Raw genomic sequence first — 24,957 nt, forward strand, 5'->3', positions numbered from 1 at the left:
ATATATATATACATAAGCAAGAAAGTAGAAATGGAATATTATTGATGATAACATGCTTGATTATGTCACTATGCAGTCTATTCTAGATGGGAAATTACATTTAGTATGTTGTGATGATGCTCAGGGAATGAATGTTAGGTAACAAAAAAACAAAACAAACAAACAAAAAAAAACGGTAAAACTATTCGTACCATTAAAAAAAAAAAAATGGATATTTGATGGCTGCAGTGAGCGGTATGGGCCCAGCTGGGTTTTACTTTATAGTATGCTCTTTTTACTCACTGGGGTTTAGGCCTAAAGTCAGACTTGAGTTCATGTATAGGTATGTGTCAGCTGCGATAACTATTGGATATATTTAGACTAATTAAGTTCACTGACAGATCATTTGGGGAGGGGGGAGGCACGGAGGGCAATCGTGGATGCCAGGGACAATGTGGGAGGAGGATGGGTCATAACAGAGGGAGGGGGATGGGAAATCTAGGATGGCAAAACAAAAGGCAAGGTATGCAGGACACAAGAATTGGGAAATTATTTGCTGAGAACATATATGTTGACGTGCTTGATTGAGTCAATGCACAGTGTATCTTGGATGGAAAATTCATTTGTGTGTTGTGATGGGAAAAAAAATTATAATAAAAAATAAACTATAAAAAAAAGAGAGAGAAGAGGATAGAGAATGATAGAGAGTGAGAAATAGAGAGGATGTTAGTGGGAAACAGATATGGTTTATTATCTGTTGATGAGGACGTGTATAGTATTCTCAACTGGACTGGTCTGAGAAGTATTTCATGATGGGTAAAGTCTTTTAACAAGCAAAATGAGAAATAGTGATTGACTGTTTTAAAAAATTATAATAATAATAATTATTGGGAAAAACATAGAAAAGACATTGAATGATAAAGCGGGGAGATTAATGTCTCTGTATTGACTGACATGCATGGCGTTCCCTTTTGAAAAAGCAATGGAAGTCAATGTAAAGTTATATGTAATCCAATGTAATATAAAGAAGATTATGATGATAATAAAAATAAAAAAAGAAAGTTCAATTTCTAAGTGACAGTCCTTTAACCAATGTTTAAACAATGAGATATCCATATGTCAAATACATGAACATCACCCGATAACTTGTTCCTTATATAAAAATGAACTTCAAATGAACCATAAACTGAAATTTGAAACATAAAGATATAAAACTTTTAGAAGAAAACAAAGAAGAAAAAACTTTGAATTAGGATCAGATGAAGAGCACTTAGACATGACATCAAAAAATGGTCCAAAAAACAAAGATGAATAGTTTTGACTTTTTTGAAGTTAAAATCGTTTTTCTCTCTAAGTGATATTGTTGGGAGAATCTGAAGATAAACCATAGACTGGAGGAAAAAATTATGGTAAGTCATGTAACTGAGTGACAATACATGTGTGTATGTATATGTAAATATACACACATGCATAAATTCACATATAGAGATTATATATATATATGTATGTATATGTGTATATGGTGTCTGTGTATGTGTGTCATCTAAATTCAGTAATGACAAAAAAAGTATCATAATGTTCCCAGCTACCCATGAAATGAACCTCCTAAAACAGAACAAAAAAATTAACAAGTACAGAATACTCCATCTAGAAAATGTGAAAAATATTTGAACTGACTGCATCAAAGAGGATGTCTGGAAGGCATATAAACACGTATAGAATATTTGAAAATATGTGTGTCATCTAAATTCAGTAATGACAAAAAAAGTATCATAATGTTCCCAGCTACCCATGAAATGAACCTCCTAAAACAGAACAAAAAAATTAACAAGTACAGAATACTCCATCTAGAAAATGTGAAAAATATTTGAACTGACTGCATCAAAGAGGATGTCTGGAAGGCATATAAACACGTATAGAATATTTGAAAACTCTCAAAATACACCAAAAGAACAAAAAAAATCCAGTTAGAAAAAAGGCAAGGAGACATTTCACTGAAAAAGATATTAAAAAAGAGAAAGAAGCCCAGGAAAAATCCTCACTATCATTAGCTACTAGGGAAGTACAAATTAAAACCACAGGAGATTTTACCACCAACCCATTTGATGCTGAAAAATGAAAACAAAAGTTGAGGTAAGAATGTTCAAAATCCTCTCTACTTGCTGTTTGAAATAAAACTAAAACATAACAAACAAAAGTGTAAGGTAACAACATCAGATGTTGGTGAAAACAGCAGTGAGAATCTGAATACAGTCAGTATGCAAATAGTTTGGCAGGTTCTTACAAAGGTAAATATAAATGATCCTGAAATCCCCCTCCTCACTATTGCCCCTTGATAAAAGAAGTTTATGTCCACACAATAAATTGTATACAATGTTTGTTGCAACTTTACTTATAATTACCAAGAACTAGATATATGAAAAAAATCTCAAGGCATCCCGAAAAATTAAACCATTTTCAAAAGGGTCCTTAATGGATGATTCCATTTACATGACATCCTCAGAAAGACACAACTGGAGTGGCAGAGCAAGAAGTAGTTGTCAGGGATTAGAGGAGACACTGACAACTAAGGAATATTGTCAGAGTATGTATCAGGGTGAAGGAAAATTTCTATACACTCTAGTAATGATGAAGCAAATTAATCTGTAAATTAAAATCCATAGAATTTTAGAGTAAAAAAGTAAATGTGATTTTATAACATTTTTTAAAAAATACTAATACAACTTTTAAAAATTACATTATGGGGGACCAGCAGATAGTGTGGTGGCTAAGGAGCTGGACTTCTACATGGTCAAACTTGGTTTGATCCTTGGACCCAATGGCTTGAAAATTACACTGGGCATGTGTACAGGCCAGACCAGAATCCCAAGAGGAGAAGAGATTGTAGTGTGGTCATCGCCCTCATGGTGGGGAGGGAACTTCTCACTTTCCTTCTCTGTCTCTCTTTGTCTTCTGTCTCTACAGCAAGCACACATATCCTACAGCAAAAACAAACAAACAAAAAATTACATTATTGGTAATTAAAAAGCTTAAACCTGGGGGCCAGCAAATGGTATGTTGGTTAAGGGGGCTAAACTCCCATAGGGCCAACATGGTTCGAGTCCTGGTCCTGGCAGCTTGCTTTCTCACTTTACCCCCCTCTCTCACTCTATTCCTCTCTGGTGAAACCAAAATACATAAAAAAGTTAAATAATTCTTTAAAAACTCTAAAGAAAAAAACAACAACAAAAAACCCCTCATACCTGCCCTATAAGAATTATCATCAGTTTTAATAAGCAAACACACTAAAACACCATAAAACTCTTGGAGAAGTCAGTTCCTGATTGTTGTCAAGGAAGAATAATTTTTTAAATCTCTGTTTTTAAATCTGTATTTGAAAAAAGCCTTGATTCATACTCTAGAGATACCCATTTCTACTTGAGTTCATTGTATTCTTTTTATTTTGGGGGGGGGAGATTTTTGCTATAGGGTTCATGTGCTCACTAGAAAGACAGACAGAGACAGAAAGCAAGAAATCACCCCTAAAGAGGGATAGCAATGCCACAATCCCTTCTCCTCCATTCTCCTCTCAAGATTTTGGGCACACATGCATATACATCTGGCTTGAGTTTTAAGCCACTAGTCCTGAACTCGAACCACAGTCAGCTACGGGGTAGTCCAGAGATGAAGCCACTATACCATCTGCTGGTTATTTTCTTTCTCTCTCTTTCTCTCTCTCTTCTTCCCTCTCTATCTCCCTTTCTCCCTTCCTTCCTTTCATTCTTTCTTTTATTTTCCAGAGAGCATGCACACTCACTAGAGAGCAGAAAGAGAGGGAAAAAATCCCCAAGGGGATTTGTCATGCTTCAATCCTATTCCATGGTTTTGGGTTCACTCATATATGCACCTGGCAAGTTTTTCACGGTGATAGGGCTGGAATTTGACTGTGGTTGGCCACTTGGAATCCAGGTCCAAATGTGCATTGCTTAGTCTGTAGGTTAGACTAGCCCTCTCTCCCTATCTTCAACTCATTGCTCTGATCTGAAGTCCTTTCTAAAAACTTTCTCACTTTGCACAACTTGTTTTTAATCTGTCATCAGCTTCAGTTTGCACTGCTTCATGTTTCTGAGATATCTAGAATACTGTTTCAATTCATTACCTTAGTTACTACAAAGGAGCCCTGGGATACCTTACTATTAACAGTGCAGGTCAAAAACAAATGCAATTAAATTAGTTAAATAACTAATTTAGTTGTACAGCACAATGTATGAACAAAGAAATCAGGAGCTGAAATTTTGACTTAGGTATATAGATACAGATATCTGATATTATTTTGACTTTAGTATGGAATAAGAGAGTGAAATTGACAAGCCAGGATTTAATTATAAGTAAATAGTGTTGCCATAAACAACATATATTCCTAAAAGACATTATTCAAAACCTTACAACATCACTTAAAATTTTGTTCACCACGTTGAAATATACAATTGAGAATGTCACCTATATCCAAGACATATAAAATACATTTATTAAAAATAATTTTAAAAAGAAACAGGTACTCAACTTATACTACCACTGGAAGCAGCTAAAAATGATCAGAAGCATTGCATAAAACAAGTTTTTAAAACATTACAAATCAGCCAGTGAAATGAGTCAATAATAATCCTGAAATGTGGTGTAAATTGGATAAGTGTTACTCCTGTCCCAGGTTAGAATCTGGAGAGTTTTAAAGCTGCAGTTCAAGGAGGAGGGCCATGGTGGTCTCCCTGAATTGAGGATCAGACTAGCAGTTTGACTAAGAGATGTTCACACAGCAGTGTGCGAGACAAGGGAGCTGCACAGTGAGATGCCCTAAGATTTGCAGTGGGTCCCTTGGAGTCCAGGTAATCACCAATGAGTGCACTGAGGAGAGGAGGCCAGGGAGAGAACTAAGCAAAAAAACAAACAACAACAACAACAAAAAAAAAACAAGTGGGAACGATTTCCAAAGCTCAAACAGAGTGAAGAATGATTCCTGTTCCTACAAGCCAGAATGAAACTTCATATTACATGGCAAATAGTGTATTCATAGTGTATTCAGTAAGATTTTTACCTGAGGTGGAGATGAAATAAGCCCTGGACTGTTGAGAGCAAATTCAACAAAGCTTAATTACATGAACCAAAAAGATTAAACTTTCCAAATAACTTCTTATGCACACCTGGACAAAGACCTAAAGTATTTAAAGGAATACAAAAAAAAAAAAATCAACATATAAAGAGATAAAATTCACAACATCTGGCATCCAATCTAAAATCATTATAAAAATAGGTAAGAAATGTGAGGCATGATGAGGAGAAAACACAATTAAGCAAGACTGACTCAGAAAAGATGATATCACAGATGAGAGTTATTAGATAGGAACATTAAAGCAGTTCTTGCTGCATTCCATATGCTTTAGAACTATAGGAATGACTAATCACGTTAGAAACCTTGCAGACATCTTTAAAATCAAATGTGCACATATAAATCTACAGTGACTGAGATCAAAGTATACTACACAGGATTAACAGTGGGTTAAACATTGCAGAAGAAAACACTGTGGAACTTGAACATATAACAAGAGGGATTACTCAAAAATTAATAGAGTAAGAAAAAGAAAACTGAAAGAAATTGAATAGAGAATCTGAGAAGAGTTGGATGAGTTCATATGGCCTAATATGTGTGAAACTGGAGTCCCAGACCAAGTATGAAGACTTAATGGCTGATACGTTTTCAAAATTGATTAAAAATTATCTCTAATGTTGCTAACTAAAATAAAGACATTTTTACTATGGCATATTGTATCCAAATTGATTAAAAGTACTGATAAAATAAAATCTTCAAGAGTCTACAGGTGCTGGGTTGATGGGTCATTTTATGTACAGAGTTAGGAGATAAAGATGATGGTGGATGTTTCATCTGAACTAACAGCAGAGTTTGAACTGGAACTAAAAATAATGGTTCCAAATTTTTAAAGTATTTTTTAAGAGATAATTTTGTTGTTGGTGGTGGTGTGTGTGTGTGTGTGGAGGGGGGGGAGTTCTTTGTTTGTTTGTTTGCTATAGGGCGTATGCACTTGCTGGAGAGACAGAGAGAAAGAGAGACAAAAAGAGAGAAATCACCCCACAGGTTCTGGGAGTTCAGTGACACAACCATTACGCCAGCTGCTGGTCCCTTAAAGTGCCTAATTAATAAAAGCCTATTGATTTATAATTCTATATCCAGCGAAAGTTGACTTGTATATAAAATCTTCTTGGACGGACGGAAGGCAAAATTAGTCATCGGCAACAGATGTGCAGCACAAGGAATGCTTAATGGAAGTCATTCAGGCATGTGGGAACTGATACCACATGGAAAACCAGGTATACACAGAGTAATAAAGAGCCTGGAAATTGTAACTGTGTAGATGAATAAAAACACTTTCTTCATGTTAATTTTAATATTGTTTACTAATTCAACTATTTATTTATTAAACAAGCAAATTGGCAATTTAAAGCAAATACAGGGACCAGCAGATGGCATAATGGTTACACCACCATCACTGGGCACCCTCATAGTCGATCATTGTTCAAGTCCTGGACCCAGTAGCTTAAAACTTGCACTGGCCACATGTATGTGCATGCCCAGAATCCCAAAAGGAGAATGGAGGAGAAAAGATGTTAACATGTCCAATCCACTTGGGGAATGATTTTGCTTTCTCTCTCTCTGGCAAGTACACATGCCCTATAGCAAAAGTCTCTCTCTTAAAAAACAAATATACAGGGACCAGCAGGTATCATAATGGCTCTGTCGCTGGACTCCCACATAGTCGACTGTGGTTCGAGTCCCGGACCTGGTGGCTTAAACTCACGCCGGGCGCATGTGCGTGCGTGCCCAAGATCCCAAGAGGAGAATGGAGGAGAAGGGATTGCGGCATGGCCATCTATATATATACATAGTTGCAATGGGCAGAATAATGTCTTTCCCTTAAAATGTCAATGCTCTAACATGCGACCACCTATGAATATGTTGTTACTTTACATATGGAATTTTGCGGTTGAATTTAGGTTATAGCCATTAATGGAGAGTAGCATGGTTTATCCAGGTGAGATCAATCACATACACCATTAAAAGCAGGGAACACATGAGTTTTAAAAAGAAGAGCTAGGCAGTGGAGCTGCAGCAGAAGGGTATCAGAAATAGTCTATGTATGAGAAAGATTTAGCACACTGTTTCTTGAACTGAAATATAAACACCCACATGGAGGGCCAGAGAGGGATTGCTCACAGATAAGGTCAACCTCCTCTATGCAACAACCAGCAAGAAAGCAGGACTTTAGTCCTACAGCAGAAAGGAGCTGAATTCTGCTAAGCTTCTGAAAGATATGAGACTAGATTCTGCCCCAGGCCCACACAGTCCTGCCAACCTCTTGATTCCCAGAAAATCTACTTGAATTTCTGTCCTATTGAAACTATTAAGTAATACATTATAGTGTTTTGAGCAACCACATGTGGAGTTATTTGTTATGGCAGAAATAATAAGAGAGGTATAAAATGTATGCAGATGTAAAATGCAATATAAAATTAGTACAGAAGCAAGAACGGGGATATTGTTCCACTACATGTGAAGTAATATGACATCACTTGAAAGGAGATTTAAAAATAACAACTAATTATAGTTAATGAGAGAAATTAGAAAATTAATTGATACATTACAAAAGAAAAAAAAAGCCTATGGAAGGCAAAATAGAAAACGAGAGACCAAGAACAGATTAAAAAAAAAAAAAATAGAAAACACTAAGATGAGAGAGTTAAGCCAAACTAAATCAATGATAAATTTAATGTAAATTGTGTAAACGCTCCAGTTAAAAAACTGGTATTCAGAATGAGAAAGTGAACACGATTATAGATTCTAAAAATATTGGCAGGACAGTAAGAGGATATTGAGAACAACTTTATACCTATAAAGCCAGCAATTTAAGTATAAAAAAGTAAACTTCTTGCTTTCTCATTTTCCTTCTCTCTCTCTAGCCAAATCAAAGAATAATAATAAATATATAAAGTTAAGTAAAATAAAATTTAACATATTCTTTTTAAAAAAGTTAAACATCCACTTATCATATCACAGCCATATCTCTTACAGGTATTTACTCAAGAGAAATAAAGGCAAATGTGTCTTGTATACAAATATGTATAGCAGCATTATTCATAAGCCAAAAACTTGGAATATTCCAAATACCATTTGGTTTAAAGGATAAGCCAATCTATTGTGTAATATTTATAAAATTAATTATTGCCAAGCAATAAAAAGGAATGACATATGTTGGATGGGACAAATGGATGAATCTAAAAATAATTTTCATGAGTAAACATTAAAGTATCTACTCAAAAGAGGATATTTTTTGTGGTTACATTCATATTTCTAGGAATGCTTGTATGTAATGGATATTTTCACTATATGCACTTCCTTAATTGTAGTGATTATTTTGCAGATGCATATATATGTAAGAGTACTTCACAAAATTCATAAAAATTTAAAGAAGTTTTTTTCTAGTGAAGTTTTGAAACCGATGTAATATTTTTATAACATGAATTTTTCACGAAGACTCTTATTTGTATGTATACATGTGTACATAGAAATATATATGCATATTTTTATTTTTATTTATTTATTTATTTTGCCATAGAGCATATTCATTGCATAGAGAGAAATAGAAAGAAAAAAAAATGAGAAATCACACCTACAAGGGAATGGCCACATGGGAACCCTTCTTCTCAATTCTCTTCTCCAGATTTTGGGCGTGTACACACACACACACACACACACACACACACACTCCTGGCATCCAGGTCTTGAACTATCATCAGCCTCATGGGAGTCCATCATCTTTGTTTGTTTTGCCACAGGGCTCATGCACTTGCCAGAGTGACAGACAGTAAAAAGGAAAGTGACAAATCACCCTCCAAGAGGTATGTCCTCTTGCAATCCCATATTGCAATCCTTATTGCAATCCCCTTTCCTCCATTCTCCTGGGATGTTGAGCATATCTATATACATGACCAGCATGATTTTCAAGCTCCTGGGTCCAGGTCTTGAAGTGCAGTTGGCAATGTGGGACTCTAGCATTTAACTGCCATGTTACCTGCTGACCCTATGTATGTATACATTTTTAAATGCGTGTAATTTATTGCTCACCATACACATATCACTAATGCTGTTAAAACACAAAAAAAATAAGTGGAAGTACATTAATAGATTGGTAATATATAGAAGAAGTATCTTCAAGATAATATTTAACATAAAGAAGAAACAAAGTTATGTAGTAATAAATATCAGATAAAATTACTTTGTGATTGGATAATAACACAGTTGTACAAAATAAAAACTGAAGAAATTATTTCAAAGGTTATAGAGTATGTATTATGAGGTCTCTTCAAAACTTCATGAATAATGCATATTATTAAAAAATTATACATAATTTAAAATTTTGTTTTATACCAGAATCAGCTTATAATAACTTCCCATATAATGTCTGTATACAACCTAGCTAGAGGCACTAAGAATGATAAGAAAGACATTTGAAAAGAGTCCCTATCAAAGTATTTTTTTAGAGATTTTCACTATAGGACATGTGTGGTTGCTGGAGAGAAAGAGAGTGACAGAGAGACAAAAAGTGAGAAATCATCCCCCATGGGGGATGGCCATGCCAGAGGAAAATGGAGAAAAATGGGTTGTGGCCTGGCTATCCCCCAATGGGGGATTTCTTGCTTTCGGTCTCTCTGCCTTTCTCTGTCTCTCCAACAAGAGCATGTGCCCTATAGAAAAACCCTCTCTCTCAAAAAAAAAATCTTATAGACAAACAGAAATCAGCCTAGAAAGAGAGGAAGAGATGGAGAGGGAGGGAGAGAGACATGTTTTAGTCAGGGTTTGCACATTCTTTCATCCTGGCAAATTTAACTACATCCACATGAAGAGGAATAATGAACTGTGGTTACAAAGATGATCTAGCACAGGTAACTAGTTATATTTGCAGCGGAATGGTTATTTAATTTGTATCTAACTGGAATTGAATTCTCTCTGCTTCTTACCTGTTTTCCCTCTTGTAAACACACATACTCTGGATACCTGCACTTTCACTTGAAGTCCTAAGATATGACACGAACAGAACATGTGGGCAAGAGAGAAAGTCACAAGTAACCTTCGGTGTGAATGAAATATTGGCACTGATTCCGATGTTGTGCTTTAGTGCCGCACATTTTGAGAAACGAAACACAAATGTCTCACCAAAGTGATTTAAGCCTAAATTGCTGTGAAGTTCAATTATCTCCACAGTCAAATGAAACCTCAGTGGTATCTTTTACTTTACTTATCAATCCTATGATATGAAAAACATTTGAATTACTACATTTCTTGAGGGACCCCCCCATAGATTTTTTTCAATTTTTTTCTTGTTTGTCACAAATGGCATGATTCACTTATGTACTTAGGAAAATAATGTAGAGAAAAAAATCACAAAGGCTGATCTTACCTCGCTAACCATCCAAGAGATAGGTGGAATTTAATGAGGATCTGATTCAAACTATGGAAAAATTCTGCCTGCTCTTTTAATAAGGGATTAAAGGTAATATTTTAAAAAATAAACACGTGCTTTTTAATAGCCTTTTAAATATAATTTTTAAAGTTTTTCATTTTTGTTTTTTAAATTGAGTGCATGCACTCACCAGAGAGATAGTGAGAAGGTGAGAATTCACTCCTGGGGGGACTGACCATGCTGCAATGCCATCTCCTCCATTCTCCTCTGGGAATTGTGGGTATGTGCATACCTGTGTCTAACATGATTTTCAAACTGTTCAGAGTCTAAGACTCGAAGCTTTGTGGGAGTCCAGCGCCTTAACCACCACGTCATCAACTGGCCCTTAATATGGTTTATTTTTAATGCCACTTTAAGTGTACTTAGCAAAATCTAAGTATAAGAAAAATTGAGGTTGAAGAAAAAGTAATGAACTATATTAACAACTCGCATCAATTGACTGTGTGGGAGAGAAAGTTAACACATATGCCTAGACGTGTGTGGTGAGCTTTCACCTCTATCTATCTACCTACCTAATTTCTACAGCCTGAAAATATCTAAAATGATTTTTAGATAAGGGGCCAGCCTTGTAGAGCAGCAGTTAAGCACTGAACAAAGGAAGCTGGATTCCATATAACCAACAGAAGGTTGAGACCTGGCCCTGACAGTTTGAAAAATATGCCGGAAACATGCCAGATCCTGATGGAATGGAGAACGAGGGGAAAAAAAGGGATTGCGGCGTGGCCAGGACTCATTAAAGGATGCTTTCTCTCTCTTACACACACGTGTGCATACTTGTATGTATCCTCTGATATGGGAAAAAAAGGTTAAGGAAAAATAAACTACACATTTTTTTTCTTTTCTGCATTTCCAGATACTTGATATTCAAAGAGCTCATCTGAGAAAAATATTTAATAATATTAAAAACTACTCTGGTTTTGATCAATGCTTATTTATTGTTCTTGGGTACACTATATGTTGTAGATTATATGTCATTGTTACAAATTACAATAACTTTCAGTTATTTAATAGAATTAAGGGGCCAACAGGTGGCACGGTAGTTAAGGTACTGGACTCCCACATAGTTGACCGTGGTGGTTCAAGTCATGAATCTGGCAGCTTGCTTTCTTACTTTCCCTCTCCACCCTCTCTCTCTCTCTTTTTCTCTCTCTCTGATGAGTACATGAGCCCTATAGCAAACTGGAAAGAATAATGGTAATAAGTAAAACTGAATAAATAATTCTAAAACAATTGACTTAAAATAGCATGACTGCCTCAACTCTAACATTGATATAACATTCACTGTCTTTTATACTAATATATCATTTGTATTATATAACATTGAATACAACTCGAAGAGGAAATCCTGACACTACTTTTCATTTATTAAAAAAATTGAAGTAGTTTTCCCAAATTGAAGACATTGCTAGAGATAGGAAGGAATACAAAATGAGTGCCTGGGAACACTGAGACACTACACAACACAGCACTCTACATCCCGGTACCCACTTGCACAACTATCTCTGGCCATTACCATCCGTTATTGATTCTAATGTTCCCAGGAAAGTTAAAGACACAATTGCTTTAAGTTCATACCACCAGGAGTTTTCATCCAATCTCAATTGTTTCCACCTCCATTACTCGAAATTTGAACCTGCAATTAATGGATCATTCTTCTGAAATTTACAAGAGATGTAGAAAATAATGAATCATTATAACTCAGAAGAACATTTTTTTAAAATAATACTTTCTTGGCTATATGTTAAGTTTAAATGTTATTTTCAGGTCTTTCATCTCTATGAACATTTCTGAGTAGAAATGGAGGACATTTATTTAACAAGGGCTAAGAATTAGTTTGTGGAAGGCTATAAATAGGTAAAACAGGAGATGATAGGCTAGCCATGGAAGTAGCCCAGTGCTCTGTGCTGCAGCAGCCATAGGAAGGTTTCAGGTGTGCGACTCAGTGTCTCTCTAGGCACAGCAATGCTAGAGCTGTGCACACAGGCTAGTGAGGCTGGCTGGCCTGAGGCTAGGAGTGAGTCCTGGTGTGCTGACCCAGTTTGGGGGTCTGTCTGTCTCTGTCTCTCTCATGGAAGAAATAAATAAACTTTAAGAAAAAGAAAGACAATATTGATCCCCCTTTAAAATAACATATCCATGATTTGTGTATGCCTGCAGGTATGTGTGCACATGGGTTTGTATTATAACTGGTTAATTAAAATAATTTAACAGGCAAGCCAGTCAGTGGCATGGTGGTTAAGGCAGAGAGATTTCACATGGTCTCCTGCGTGGTTCAAATTCCAAACTCAGAGCCTTAAAACATGTGCCAGCTGTGTGTCCGTGTGCAAAATCTCGAAAGGAGGGAGATAATGAGAAGAAGAGGGATTGCGGTATGCTCATCCTGCATAGGAAAGCTTTCTCAGTTTGCCGCCTTCTCTTTCTTTATCTGTTTCTGGCAAATGCATGGAACTACTGACAAATTAAAACAAACAAAGTTTAAGAACTTACAGAAAAATAGCCAGTTCAACAAATGTGTCTGTTGACCAGCCATTAAAAGATTTTATATAGTAGGTCAAAGTCAAGTAAAGAAGAAAAATGCAAAAGAAGGCAGTCATTGGAGAGTTAGTGAAATTAAGATTTAGGCAGGTTGAAAAGCACCTGAAAATCAAGTTAAGAATCATATATAAAGACACAACAATATAGGAAGCTACAAGAGAAACATCAACAGTACATCAACGTGTGCTAGCTGAGAAGCCAGATTGGAAACCAAGTATTGAAATTAGGTAGCAGCACTTCTCACAAATTATAATCGAAACCTTCCTGTGAGTTTATCTGCATCTATATTCATTTTTACTTGATTTCTCCAGCCTCAAGATAAAGATGTCCTCATGTTCATGTAACTCTAACAAATGTCCTAAAACTCATACTATCTCTTATAGTTCCTAACTTTGTAACATTTCTCATTTTTTACAGTTTTACTTAAATACCTGAAGTAATTGAGCTCTACCTTTTGTACTTTCATTCTTCAGTGCATGCATCTGTACATTTACATATCCAGTGACTGTAATCTGAATGTTACCCAAGATACTCAAGTAGTCTTTTTCACACTAATGTCTCTAGTAAACTCATAATTGCCAAATTCATCATAGTTCAGTTCACACATTGTTGATCTCTTTTGCCTACAATTGCTACACAGGGCCCTAACACCCACATGAAAAGTCTTAAAATTATCCTTGATTATTTTGCCTCTGTGACACAGGTGGGGCATAAGGACTTTTCTTCAAATGGAACCTTACTAGATAGTTTTCTCATTTTTCCCTTGTCCTTAATTGAAAACTCTGTTTACCTGTTTGTTAACTCATTTCATCTCTATGTCTCTACTATTCCTTCAACCTCCATGGCCTCCAGGTTACTTGTTCTTCAGTGTTGGTTTATATCATCTCATGGAGAAAGACCAGGTTTTTAATGAGTATCCACAGTTCTCCATAATGTGCCCATACCTGCTTTCCAAATGTGTTCTGCCTATCCTCCAAACCAACTTCCACCACCGTTTCTCACACAGTTGGATTAACACACACACACACACACAAACACGCGCACACACATACACTCCAGGATAGTTATTGAATTTTTTCATACCCTACACTACTTTCGCTTCTGGAGATGCTGTTCTATTTGTCTGCAATACAGTTCCTCTCTATGTGTTACTAAATAATATACTTTTATCATTAAATTTACACCAAATACCAAAACAATCTCCTCTCTTCAGCTCTATTAGGGGTCCCTTCCTTATTATAAAATAATCTGCAAATATCTACAAAGACGGTACTTATCATGTGTTTATTTATCTAGCTTCTATTAAGAATGAGGACTTTAATAAAGTTGATTACTTTAAGTTGTTGAGATAAAACTATAAATGCCTTGAGGGAAATGATGCTGTGCTAGATCTGTTTTCTGAGTGTGTCATAGTGATAAACATAGCCAGCACTTCAGTCACACCTGCTGAGTGAATATATTGATGCAATATAAAATAATTCTGAAAATATAGTAATATCTTCAGTTATGCTTTCAATATTATTATAAGGTGATAAAAATTTTGATAAAGGATCACCATTAAGGGAAACTGGGAATAGATGATGTCTGAGAAAGATTCACAGAAGTAATTTCAGAAGTTCCCCAGGTCAGTTGCTTAAGTAAGAAAAAAGGCACTGGCATTGAATCTGTCTGCTTTTCTGTGGTAACAAATAATATCTAAAATTCTAATGCATAAAAAATGCTTTATTCTGTATTCATGTTTTTTTTTATTTTTTTTATTTAGAGCAGGTAAGCTGTGACTGTTTCTTATGTCTTCAATATGGTGACCAGAATAAACGGAGATCATGCTAGTTGCATAACGAAAGGAAAGAGAAGTAGATAATATGTAATGTTCCTTTTCGGTTTTGTTTTTGTTTTGGAGGGTTTTTTTTGCTCTAGGGCGCGTGTGCGCCTGGCGTGAGTTTTAAGCCACCGGGTCTGGGACACGAACCGCGGTTGACTACGTGGGAGTCCAGCGACATAGCCATTACGCTAACTGCTGGTTCCCAGCTGTGACTGTTTCTTATGTCTTCAACATGGTGACCAGAATAAACGGAGATCATGCTAGTTGCATAACGAAAGGAAAGAGAAAGAGAAGTAGATAATATGTGATGTTCCTTCTCGGTTTTGTTTTTGTTTTGGAGGGGTTTTTTTTGCTATAGGGTGCGTGTACTCGCCAAAAAGATAGAGAGAGACAGAAAGCAAGAAATCAGTAGCAGGGCCATGCTGCAATCCCTTCTCCTCCATTCTCCTCTCGGGATCTTGGGCATGCATGCACACGCACCCAGTGTGAGTTTAAGTCACCGGGTCTGGGACTCGAACCATGGTCGACTACATGGGAGTCCAACAACATAGCCATTACTCCAACTGCTGATCCCTACGCTGTTTCTTAAAGCTGGATTTCAGCCTTGTATATCAGGCATGCATAAATGTCATTGGCCAGAGGAAGCCATGTGATCAATTGGGTAGGGATGCATAATCTTTCCATTTAAAGCATCATACTTTCCATGGCAATGGGTAATGATGTGTAACCTTCTTAAAAGAAGGGGGATAAATATTTTTGAAAAGCAATATGTAAGTACTGAGGTATACTGCAAAAAATGATAGGAGTTAAAAAAGAAAGAAAATCATAGGTCCTTAGTATTCAAGATTGTTGGTACTACAGAGAAACCAAGCAAGTATAGTATTTGACTAATTGCTGAAACCAGAGCATATGAATTGTAAGATGCAAATATCATAGGAAAATTCACAAAGAGAAAACAATGGGATACAAAGCACAGCTTCTTATAGACCCAAGACTTGACAAAGAAGCAGTAAATGTGAAAACAGTATTGACTGAATCATTTAGTGGAGACCTGAGTCTACTTGAAGGGAACAAAAGAGATCCAGGATAAAGACCGAATTTGTAAGGACAAATAATAATAGCAATTCGGAAAGAAGGTTTTGGATTTAGATGGTGGTGCATATTGAAATACAATGCTCTGTCAGATTGGTCTACATGGGAAGGTTCTGTGCTCACATTTGGTGACCTCTTTGAGTATGTCAGACATGTACTTGCTCATGGTCTAGGATAGCTAAAGCTGGGAGGAGATCCCAGGTTTCAAACCTGTCCTTTCTCCATGTCATTCCTTTTTTCTCTCTCTCACTCATGGAAAAAGCAAATAAATAATCTTAAAAAGAGAAAAGAGCCAGCAGGCGGAGCAGTGGTTAAGGTACTAGCCTCCCATGGTTAAGGCACCAGCTGACCGCAGTTGATGTCCCAGCCCTGGTGGACTTGAAAATCATGCCAAGCACATATGCGTGTGTGCCTAAGACCCTGAGGAGAGAATGGAGGAGAAAGGATTGCAGCATGGCCATCTTCCATGGAAGGGTGATTTCTCACCTTCTCTTTTTCTCTCTCAGGCAAGTACATAGTCACTATAATAAATAATTTTTTTTTTTTTAAAAAAAGAAAGAAAGAAAGAGAGAAGCCAGCATGGCATGGTGGTCAAGGTGTTGAACTCCCACATTTGAACATGGTTCAAGACCCAGACCCCATGTCTTAAAAATCACAATGGGCTTGTGTACGTGCCTGCCCAAAGTTTCAAGAGGAGAATATAGGAGAAGGGACTGTGGTGTGATCATCTTGCTAGGGGGTGATTTCTCACTTTCCTTCTCTCTGACTTTCTCTGGTGAGCGTATGTGCCCTATGGCAAAAATCTAAAGTAGTGTGTGAGAGAGATAAAAAGTTTGGGATATAAATTGAGGAGAAAGGCAAAGAAAAACAAGCAAATTTCATCATTGAAGAAAGATTAAATAATGTGGATAAATGTGCTATTATTTTATTATTATTTGTTGCAGTTTCAGACTTTTCATTTAATCATTTTCAAAAGGTTTTATAAGAAGTGCATAAAAAGGGAAAACTTTTGACCCAGCTCAGCATTTAAAAGGAGCCAGTAAATAGAGCAGGGGGCTTATTGACTCTTGAAGAGTAGGATGGTTTTTCTGACTGAAATGAAGGCAAAGGGAGAGAAAAGCACAGATATCTGGCGGCATTAGTCGATGCAGCCCCTGCACAGGGTCCAACTACACTGTCCAGGAGGGGAATTGATCGATGGCTGATTTTTGTGAGCACTGTTACTTTGAAGAAAAGAGGTTCCATTAATTCTAAGGTATGAGAGTTTATGACCATACAGGGGAAATGTGACTAACTACCATTGCTCAAGCAAAGGAGGTCATATTAGTATCAGGGTTGATTCTTTCAGAAAATAGGAATGTAGGAGGAAGATGATTTGCTTTTGGGAGTCACCCTGACACAGACAAGACATGGCTTCTTCTACATGATTCATCTGAGAGACACAAAATAGCACATTCCAGTATTTTTCTCCATGTGGACCCTGAAATAAGTATAGTAATACTGAAATAACTATTCCAATTTAAATGCAGACCATAATGAACTGTAAGATTCAAACTTCATTCATCGAATGCACTCCCACTAAATAATAATAATAGTAAATATTAATATACTGCTTCCTATAAACTTAATACTTTGAAATATATTTTACACACACACACACACACAGACACACACATGCAATAATCCCCATTTCCATAAAAGAATACTGAGCAGAAAGACTTGCTAATGGTGAAATACATTATATATGCTACCTTAAATCCTTTTGGAAATAGCTCATGCTATATAGCTAAGTCAATAATTAATAAACTAAATAGTTAATATGTACTACTCTTATTTGTTTTATATAATAAAGAGAGAAGAAGGTAAGACATTCATACAGATACAGATGATATAGATATGTGGGGATGCTTCAAAAAGTGAAAAAATACAATTAAGGTACAAGTTAACTTTGCTGTAAAAATGTTTTGGGATCCATACCTACTTTTTTCATAATACATACTTTCCATAAAATGTTTTAAGATCCTTTACAGATTAGACACCTCTGTACTTAAATCTTTCATGCATTAAAATATCTCTCCTGTGTCGAAGGTCAAATGCTCTACTGACTATGACATCAATAAGAAATACTAGACCTGCACTCTTAAAAAGGCCTTTGAAATATTCGATCTCCTCTGAGGGCCTGATTTCCATACAGCTGAAGTACAGAAGACTCCTAGCAGAAACTCAGAGAAAGGGCTGTTCACACAAGACCTCCTATGCTATAAAATTTTTATTTCATTTTGTGGGTAATGAAGAATTGTTGAGGTTGGAAGACTTGGTAGAAAGGAAGGTGCAGCAGTGAGGCTGAATACTGAGAAACCAAGCTAGCACAAGTCAAGGGAAAAAAAGAAACAGCACAATCATGAAAAGTGACAGAAGAAATATATTTGAGAACATGCTTAAAAATAAGATAAAGGGACCAGCAGTTAGCATAATGGCTATGTCGCTGGACTCCCACGTAGTCGACCACGGTTCGCGTCCCGGACCCAGTGGCTTAAACTCACGCCGGTCGCATGTGCGTGCATGCCCAAAATCCTGAGAGGAGAATGGAGGAGAAGGGATTGTGGCATGGCCATCCCCCCTGGGGGGGGATTTCTCGCTTTCTGTCTCTCTGTCTCTCTCTGTCTGGCGAGCACATGTGCCCTATAGCAAAAAAACCCCTCCCTCTCAAAAAAAAAAAAAAAAGATAAACATGTCTAGAAAACTGGTTAGATTAACCAAATGGAGACATCGAGGGTTACTTTAATATATGTTCTAACCTCATAGATTGCCAAGGAAATACAGGCAGAGAATACGCTAGGAGAAGCACGTTTGGAGGGAACATGTCATTGTGATTTCATTACCTTAGTTATTAATGTCCACTGATACCTGAAAAGGTAACTTTATATATTAAAGCATGATTTTTTAAAATGCAAATGATGTCAAATCAATTTAGGCAACAAGTGCATAATGTAATTTCAAACTAAAATCTAGTATAAGACATCCTTACTTTTCTTGGCATTCTTTCAACAACTACAAACGTGGCAAAAGACAAACTACAGAATCTTGAAAAGTGTTATAAGGATAACAGCATGAAGTCACACTTCCTGCCTTTGAAGAGGTAATGCCATGCAAATGATACGATCTCAAAGGTGGAAAGATTTCCTTGAAGCATAGAAAAAGAATATTAGCGGTCTTGAGGGTTGAGTTTGCATGGTTGTCTTTTTAACAAACACACCGGTAAAAGAAAAGCATAAGACATGAACCAATCACGTACTGCTTACCGTTGACGATAACGATGATGTCACGGAAGTCGATCTCTCCCCTAGCTTCCACTCGTCCTTCACACCTGTATATACCTTCATCACTTTTACTGATGTTGAGAATCTGAAGATTATTGTTTGCTAACATAGCGAAACGATCTGGAAAGTAAGCAAAGGGGAGGGAATGATATCAGTAATTGAAGGCTGAATCCAGTGTTCTCTAAATTGCCCAAAGTTAAAATATGGCACTTTTCTGACACTATCAAACTTTTCATCAGCAAACAAATTCAAATTTGAAAGTAAAATGTAATTTCATGACTTCAATTTTTCCACTCCTCACTGCTTTGTTACACCTTTTTTCTAAAACACATGCAAGACTTTATATCCACATAAAATGGTTAGGCTATTATTTTCCCCTCGGTACTTTGAATGCAGAAATTATACAGAAAAGAACAATGCAGTGAGATTAGATACTGCAAACATGAAGACTTCTGACTACAAATAGGTACAAACTTGTTTATGAAAAAGGTTTGAAAATATTTTGAACACCCTTCCTCATCTAATAATTACACTAATAATTCTGCACACCGTAAGGAAGCAGCTAAATGACACATTAATATTCAAGTCAAACAAGGGGTACAGAAAATGGCCATATCTTGAAATTTTTAAGGTTGTTTTCCTTCTAAATGCAATATAATCCGTTTCAAGAATAAGTAGATTAGACGTCATTAATTTTATTTCAATATTTCGTTTTGTGTGTGTGTGCACATGCATACATACAAAAATGATCTCACATAGAGCATGCGCTAAATAATTGCTTAAAGTAATCTACTAGAGTAATCTGAGACGCCTAAACGGCACCTCAGCCTGACGCTGTCTTTCATGTCTGGACTACTTATAGTCATTGCAATGTTATGTCATTGCTAGACCCTTTTTATCATATAAAGAAGGCTTTCCTAGCTGGTCCCATAATGAAACATGATGTACAGGCAATATCTTAAAAAAAAAAAAAAGAAAATAAATACAACTTAAGGGAAACTTTATTCTTTTTTAAAAAGTAATATAGCTTTAAAATGAATTGAATTTAGAGAAGAAAGAACAAGAAACCTAAGACAGAATCAGATAGATGGACAGACAGACAGGACGGTGAGGGCTGGTTGCTGGCTGGTGGCTCTGGTCAGATCTTTTCTATCTTGGAGATGAGGTCATCACAGATCCTCATCAGTTCATATTATTATTTTTTTTAAGTCTTCTACTGCACAGTCTTCTCCAGCGAGCGAATGTTCCTTCCTCAGGCTCACCTGGAAGGCTAAGGGCTCTGCCCTGGCCTTGCTCTGGACCTTTCCTTTCCCTTGGGCCTTTAGTGCCTGGTACCTCTGGTTCTCCTCAGCGCTCTGTATTTCGTCCACAGACCTCTTCAGTGATTCTTGTCCTCTTTCACCTTCAGTTTCTCCAGCCCCCTGAGGAGGTCAGAGAAGGACTTTTCCATGGGGTTCAGGTCAGCAGCAAGTTGCTCTTTTGCTTTTAAAAACCTTTTGGCTTTTGTGAGTTGTTTCTGAACCTCATCCCTTCCCTGGGACACAATCTCCTCAAACCCATCCACGATCTCCATTTCCAGGTTCTTTCTGGATGCACCTCACTCGGCTGTCCTTCTGTGCTGCTTATACCACCCTGTCCAGGTCCTGCTGGCTGTACTGCTGCACATCCACAATGGGCCCTGCAGACAAGGGCGGAATGCCAGGCTTGAGGACACATGGGGCTGCACCAGACAGAGGAACACCTAGAGCTCCTAAAGTTTGGCTTCTTCAGATTCTTGAGGAAGGCCTTCTGCATCTTGTGCACTGCTTGTCCCAGAGACTATGGGCACTGGTCTATGGAGGCTATCTTTCAGGTGGAGGTCAAATCTAAGGTATACGGATTATTTCCTCAAAGCTCGCTCCTTAAACCATCAAATTCCAAACTGCTCCAAGTAATCTGCCTCAGCCCCAGTGTCTAGACACTCAGTTGGGTCTCTGAATTTCTCCTTCAGTTTCAAGGCAGGCTCCAGCCCATTGTGAGAAGGGGAGGCCATTCTCTGAGCAGGTGGAGCCTTCAGCTCACCATCCTGACAGCTCATGTCTGAAAATTTCTGCCTCTCAGCAGATCATTTTCCATCTGTTTCTTGGATGCTATATTTGAGATGCAGTAATAAAGTCACGGCCTCTATTCCTTTTGGCTTTTGAGGGAAAATTTTTGTCCTTTGAGGCAAAAGTACAAAGCAAAATATTTAAGGAACAAAACATGGAAAATTATTTGTTGATGATAATGTGTATGGTTATAACATTTATTTATTTATTTATTTATTTATTTATTTATTTTTTGAGAGAGATTTTTGCTATAAGATGCATGCACTTGCCAGAGAGTCAGAGACAAAGTGAGAAATCACCCCCACGGAGGATGACCACACCATAACCCCTTCTCCATTCTCTTCTTAGGATTTGGGAACACAAGCACATGTGCCTGGCATGAGTTTTAAGCTGCCAGATTTGAGACTCAAATAATGGCTGATTGTGTGGGAGTCCAGTGATGTAACCATTATGCCATCTGCTATTCCCTTGTGTATGGTAATATCTTTGACTGGAATAATACACAATGCCAATATACTGAGAAAACTCATTTTGCATGCTGTAGTAATATATAGCGATTAAGTGTAGAAAGAAGAAGAGAAGGAGAGAAGTAGAAAGGGAAAATAGGAAGAAAAAGAAGAGAAGAAGGAGAAGAGAGGAGAAGGAAAAAAAGAAAAAAAAGAGAAGAGAAGAGAAGAGAAGAGAAGAGAAGAGAAGAGAAGAGAAGAGAAGAGAAGAGAAAAGAGAAGAGCCATTATTTTAAGGTACTCTAGCCTGCAGTATATCCACTGCCTAAAGTTCACATTATGGACCGTTCCAGTGTTTACTGTTGTTATCTGCTGGCCTGACAGAGTTTAAGGAAATCACAGAAACCACAGGAAAAAAAATAGATAGAGAGAGCATTCGTCTGCCTGGATCACTGAATAAGTATAGACCTGGACTTTGCATGAGAGAGAAACACAATTGAAATGGTGGTTGGCCATTAATATTTCAAGGTGGAACCAGCAGATGGCGTAACGGTTATGCCGCTGGACTACCACATGGTCGACCATGGTTTAAGTCTTGGACAAGGCAGAATCAAACTCGTGCTGGGCATGTGTGCATGGGTGCTCAACATCCCAAGAGGAGACTGAAGGAAAGGGATTGTGATGTGGCCATTCCTGTGTGTGTGGAAGGGGTGATATTTTGCTTTCTGTCTCTTTGTTTCTCCAGCAAGCACATGTACCCTATAGCAAAAATCTCTTTAAAAAATCCCAAGGTTAATTTGCCATAGTAATTCCTTAATGAGAAGGGAGAAATCTAGGCTAGAACTAACAAATAGAGGAATCACTAGATTGTCAACAGGCAAAACAGGAAAGCAAGTAAAAAGATAGCAACAAAAAGGGAGAGAAAAATTTTGATTCAGAGGCTACCTCAGAGAGAAAGCACCCATCATAAAGCTATAGCCATATAATTTTTCTCCATATAGCCAGGAGATCAACACTTTCCCAGAACATTCATTTCTTCATTTGGTTTACCTTAAGAAGAGACAGGAATGTTTAGGCAGATATTTTCCCCTGGTAAATTAAAGCACAAACTTATAATTTTCTCAAGAAGGAAAGAATGGGGAAAAAGAAAGGTAAGCTGCAAAGAAGTTTAAGAATATCACATAACATAATAACTCAGAAATCCTGAAAACTCATATGGTTTCAAAGTCAACTATAAGATCCTCTACTCAAGTGTGTGGCTGAAGTTTAGAAAGAAATAAAGCACATAAATTTTTTAAGTATTTTAAAACAAGAGGGTATGTATCTAATCATACATAAATAATTGTAAATTTGCATTTTCTAGCCTACTAAAACATATTACGTCCTTTAAGTATAAGGCACTTCAGTGATTTTATTTAAATTACACAAAATAGTAATGAATACGTGTCTTCAGAAATCATTTACAGAAAAACAATGCTTCGGGACCAGCAGTTAGTGTAATGGCTATGTCGCTGGACTCCCATGTAGTCGACTGCGGTTCGCGTCCCGGACCCGGTGGCTTGAAACTCACGCCAGGCACGTGTGCATGTGTGCCCAAGATCCTGAGAGGAGAAAGGAGGAGAAAGGATGGCGGCATGGCCATCACCCTGGGGGGTGATTTCTCACTCTGTGTCTCTATCTCTCTCTGTCTGTCTGGCAAGCGCATGCGCCCTACAGCAAAAACCTCTCCAAAAAAAAAAAAAAAAAATAGAACAAAAGAAAAAAAGAAAAACAATGTTTCAATCAGTGATGAAGAACTATGGGTACTAAAAATAGTCAACTTCACAGATTAATCTGTCTTTCTTTTATTTAAAAACACAGTTTTTATTATAAAAGTAAGAAAAATAGATATCAGCTAATATACAATAAAATGCCTGCTTATATCTTTGTTTCCCCCAATTCTAAACCATTTAATAGTTTGTCTCATCTATCCTATGGCTTTAATTTCCATCTTAATTTTGATGACTTACAGTTTTTCTTTAGATTAGACCATTCCTTTTAGCTGCATAACAATCTCTTAAGAGTCTACCTAATTGGGACTAGCAGTTGGCGTAATGGCTATGTCGCTGGACTCCCATGTAGTAGAACGTGGTTTGAGTCTGGACTCGGTGGCTTAAACTCACACTGGGTACGCGCAGGCATGCATATGTGTGTGTGTGTGTGTGTGCCCACAATCCTGAGAGGAGAATAGAGGAGAAGGGATTGTGGAGTGGCCATGCCCCTGGGGGGTGATTTCTCTCTTTCTGTCTCTCTGTCTCTCTCCGTGATTTTGGAAAGCGCAAACACCGTATAGCAAAAACCACTCCAAAAAAAGAAAAAAAAAAAAGAGTCCACCTGATCTACCTGCTTAAGAATCAAGGAGAAAAAGAACAAGAAAAAAATTTAAAGGACACAAAAATGAAAAATCATCTGTTGATGTTAATATGTTAGCTGGATTAATATATACTGTATTAATGCTGGGAAAATTCATTTCATATATACAGTGATTGAATGTATATATTTTTTAAAGTGTTGTAAGTAATCAATCTCAACATGTCTAACAATCAGCTCAATAGCTCCACCTGAAATTTCTCATTTGGTATTTATCAGTTCTGTCTTCACATATTTTTATAATGCCCTCACATAGAACTAGTCTACAGCAAATTTAATAAGTTATGAAACTCTTCGTACAAGGCAAATTCCATGAATCATCCTTGACATCTCCATCTTAATCTGCACACACAATCAAACCCCATGTTCTATTGCTTCTCCTTTCATGATAACTTAATCTAAAATTACTTCTCCTTCAACAGTTATTTTCTCAGGATCTGAACTGTTTCCAGCATCTGGAGTGTTGCCTTGACTTCCATCTAATTCATTATCAATGACATACTAATATCTTTCTCGAACACATTAATATTTCTTTTCATATCATTCCCTGGCTTGAAATGATGCCCTTTGGAAAATTCCAAACTCTCTAGTAGACAGAGATGCCATGTTGATTTGTCTTGTTGTTTGCTCCAATTTTCTTTCTTATCAGTCTTTTGCAAAATTCTAGTTATATTTATCCATTTTTAAATATATTCATGT

At 36.9% G+C, this 24,957-nt stretch overlaps 1 protein-coding gene across 1 annotated transcript in view; it reads right to left on the minus strand.

The window, feature by feature from the left end:
• The window catches only part of NCAM2 (neural cell adhesion molecule 2), a 602,380-nt gene that overhangs the window by 248,560 nt on the left and 328,863 nt on the right, over positions 1–24,957 (minus strand). The window contains exon 6 of the mRNA XM_006162056.3: positions 19,299–19,436. Within this exon, the coding sequence (XP_006162118.1) occupies positions 19,299–19,436 (138 nt within the window). The remainder of the gene's footprint in view (positions 1–19,298; positions 19,437–24,957) is intronic.

This window comes from Tupaia chinensis, unplaced genomic scaffold (genome assembly GCF_000334495.1).
Source record: "Tupaia chinensis unplaced genomic scaffold, TupChi_1.0 Scaffold139612_1, whole genome shotgun sequence".
NCBI lineage: Eukaryota > Metazoa > Chordata > Mammalia > Scandentia > Tupaiidae > Tupaia > Tupaia belangeri.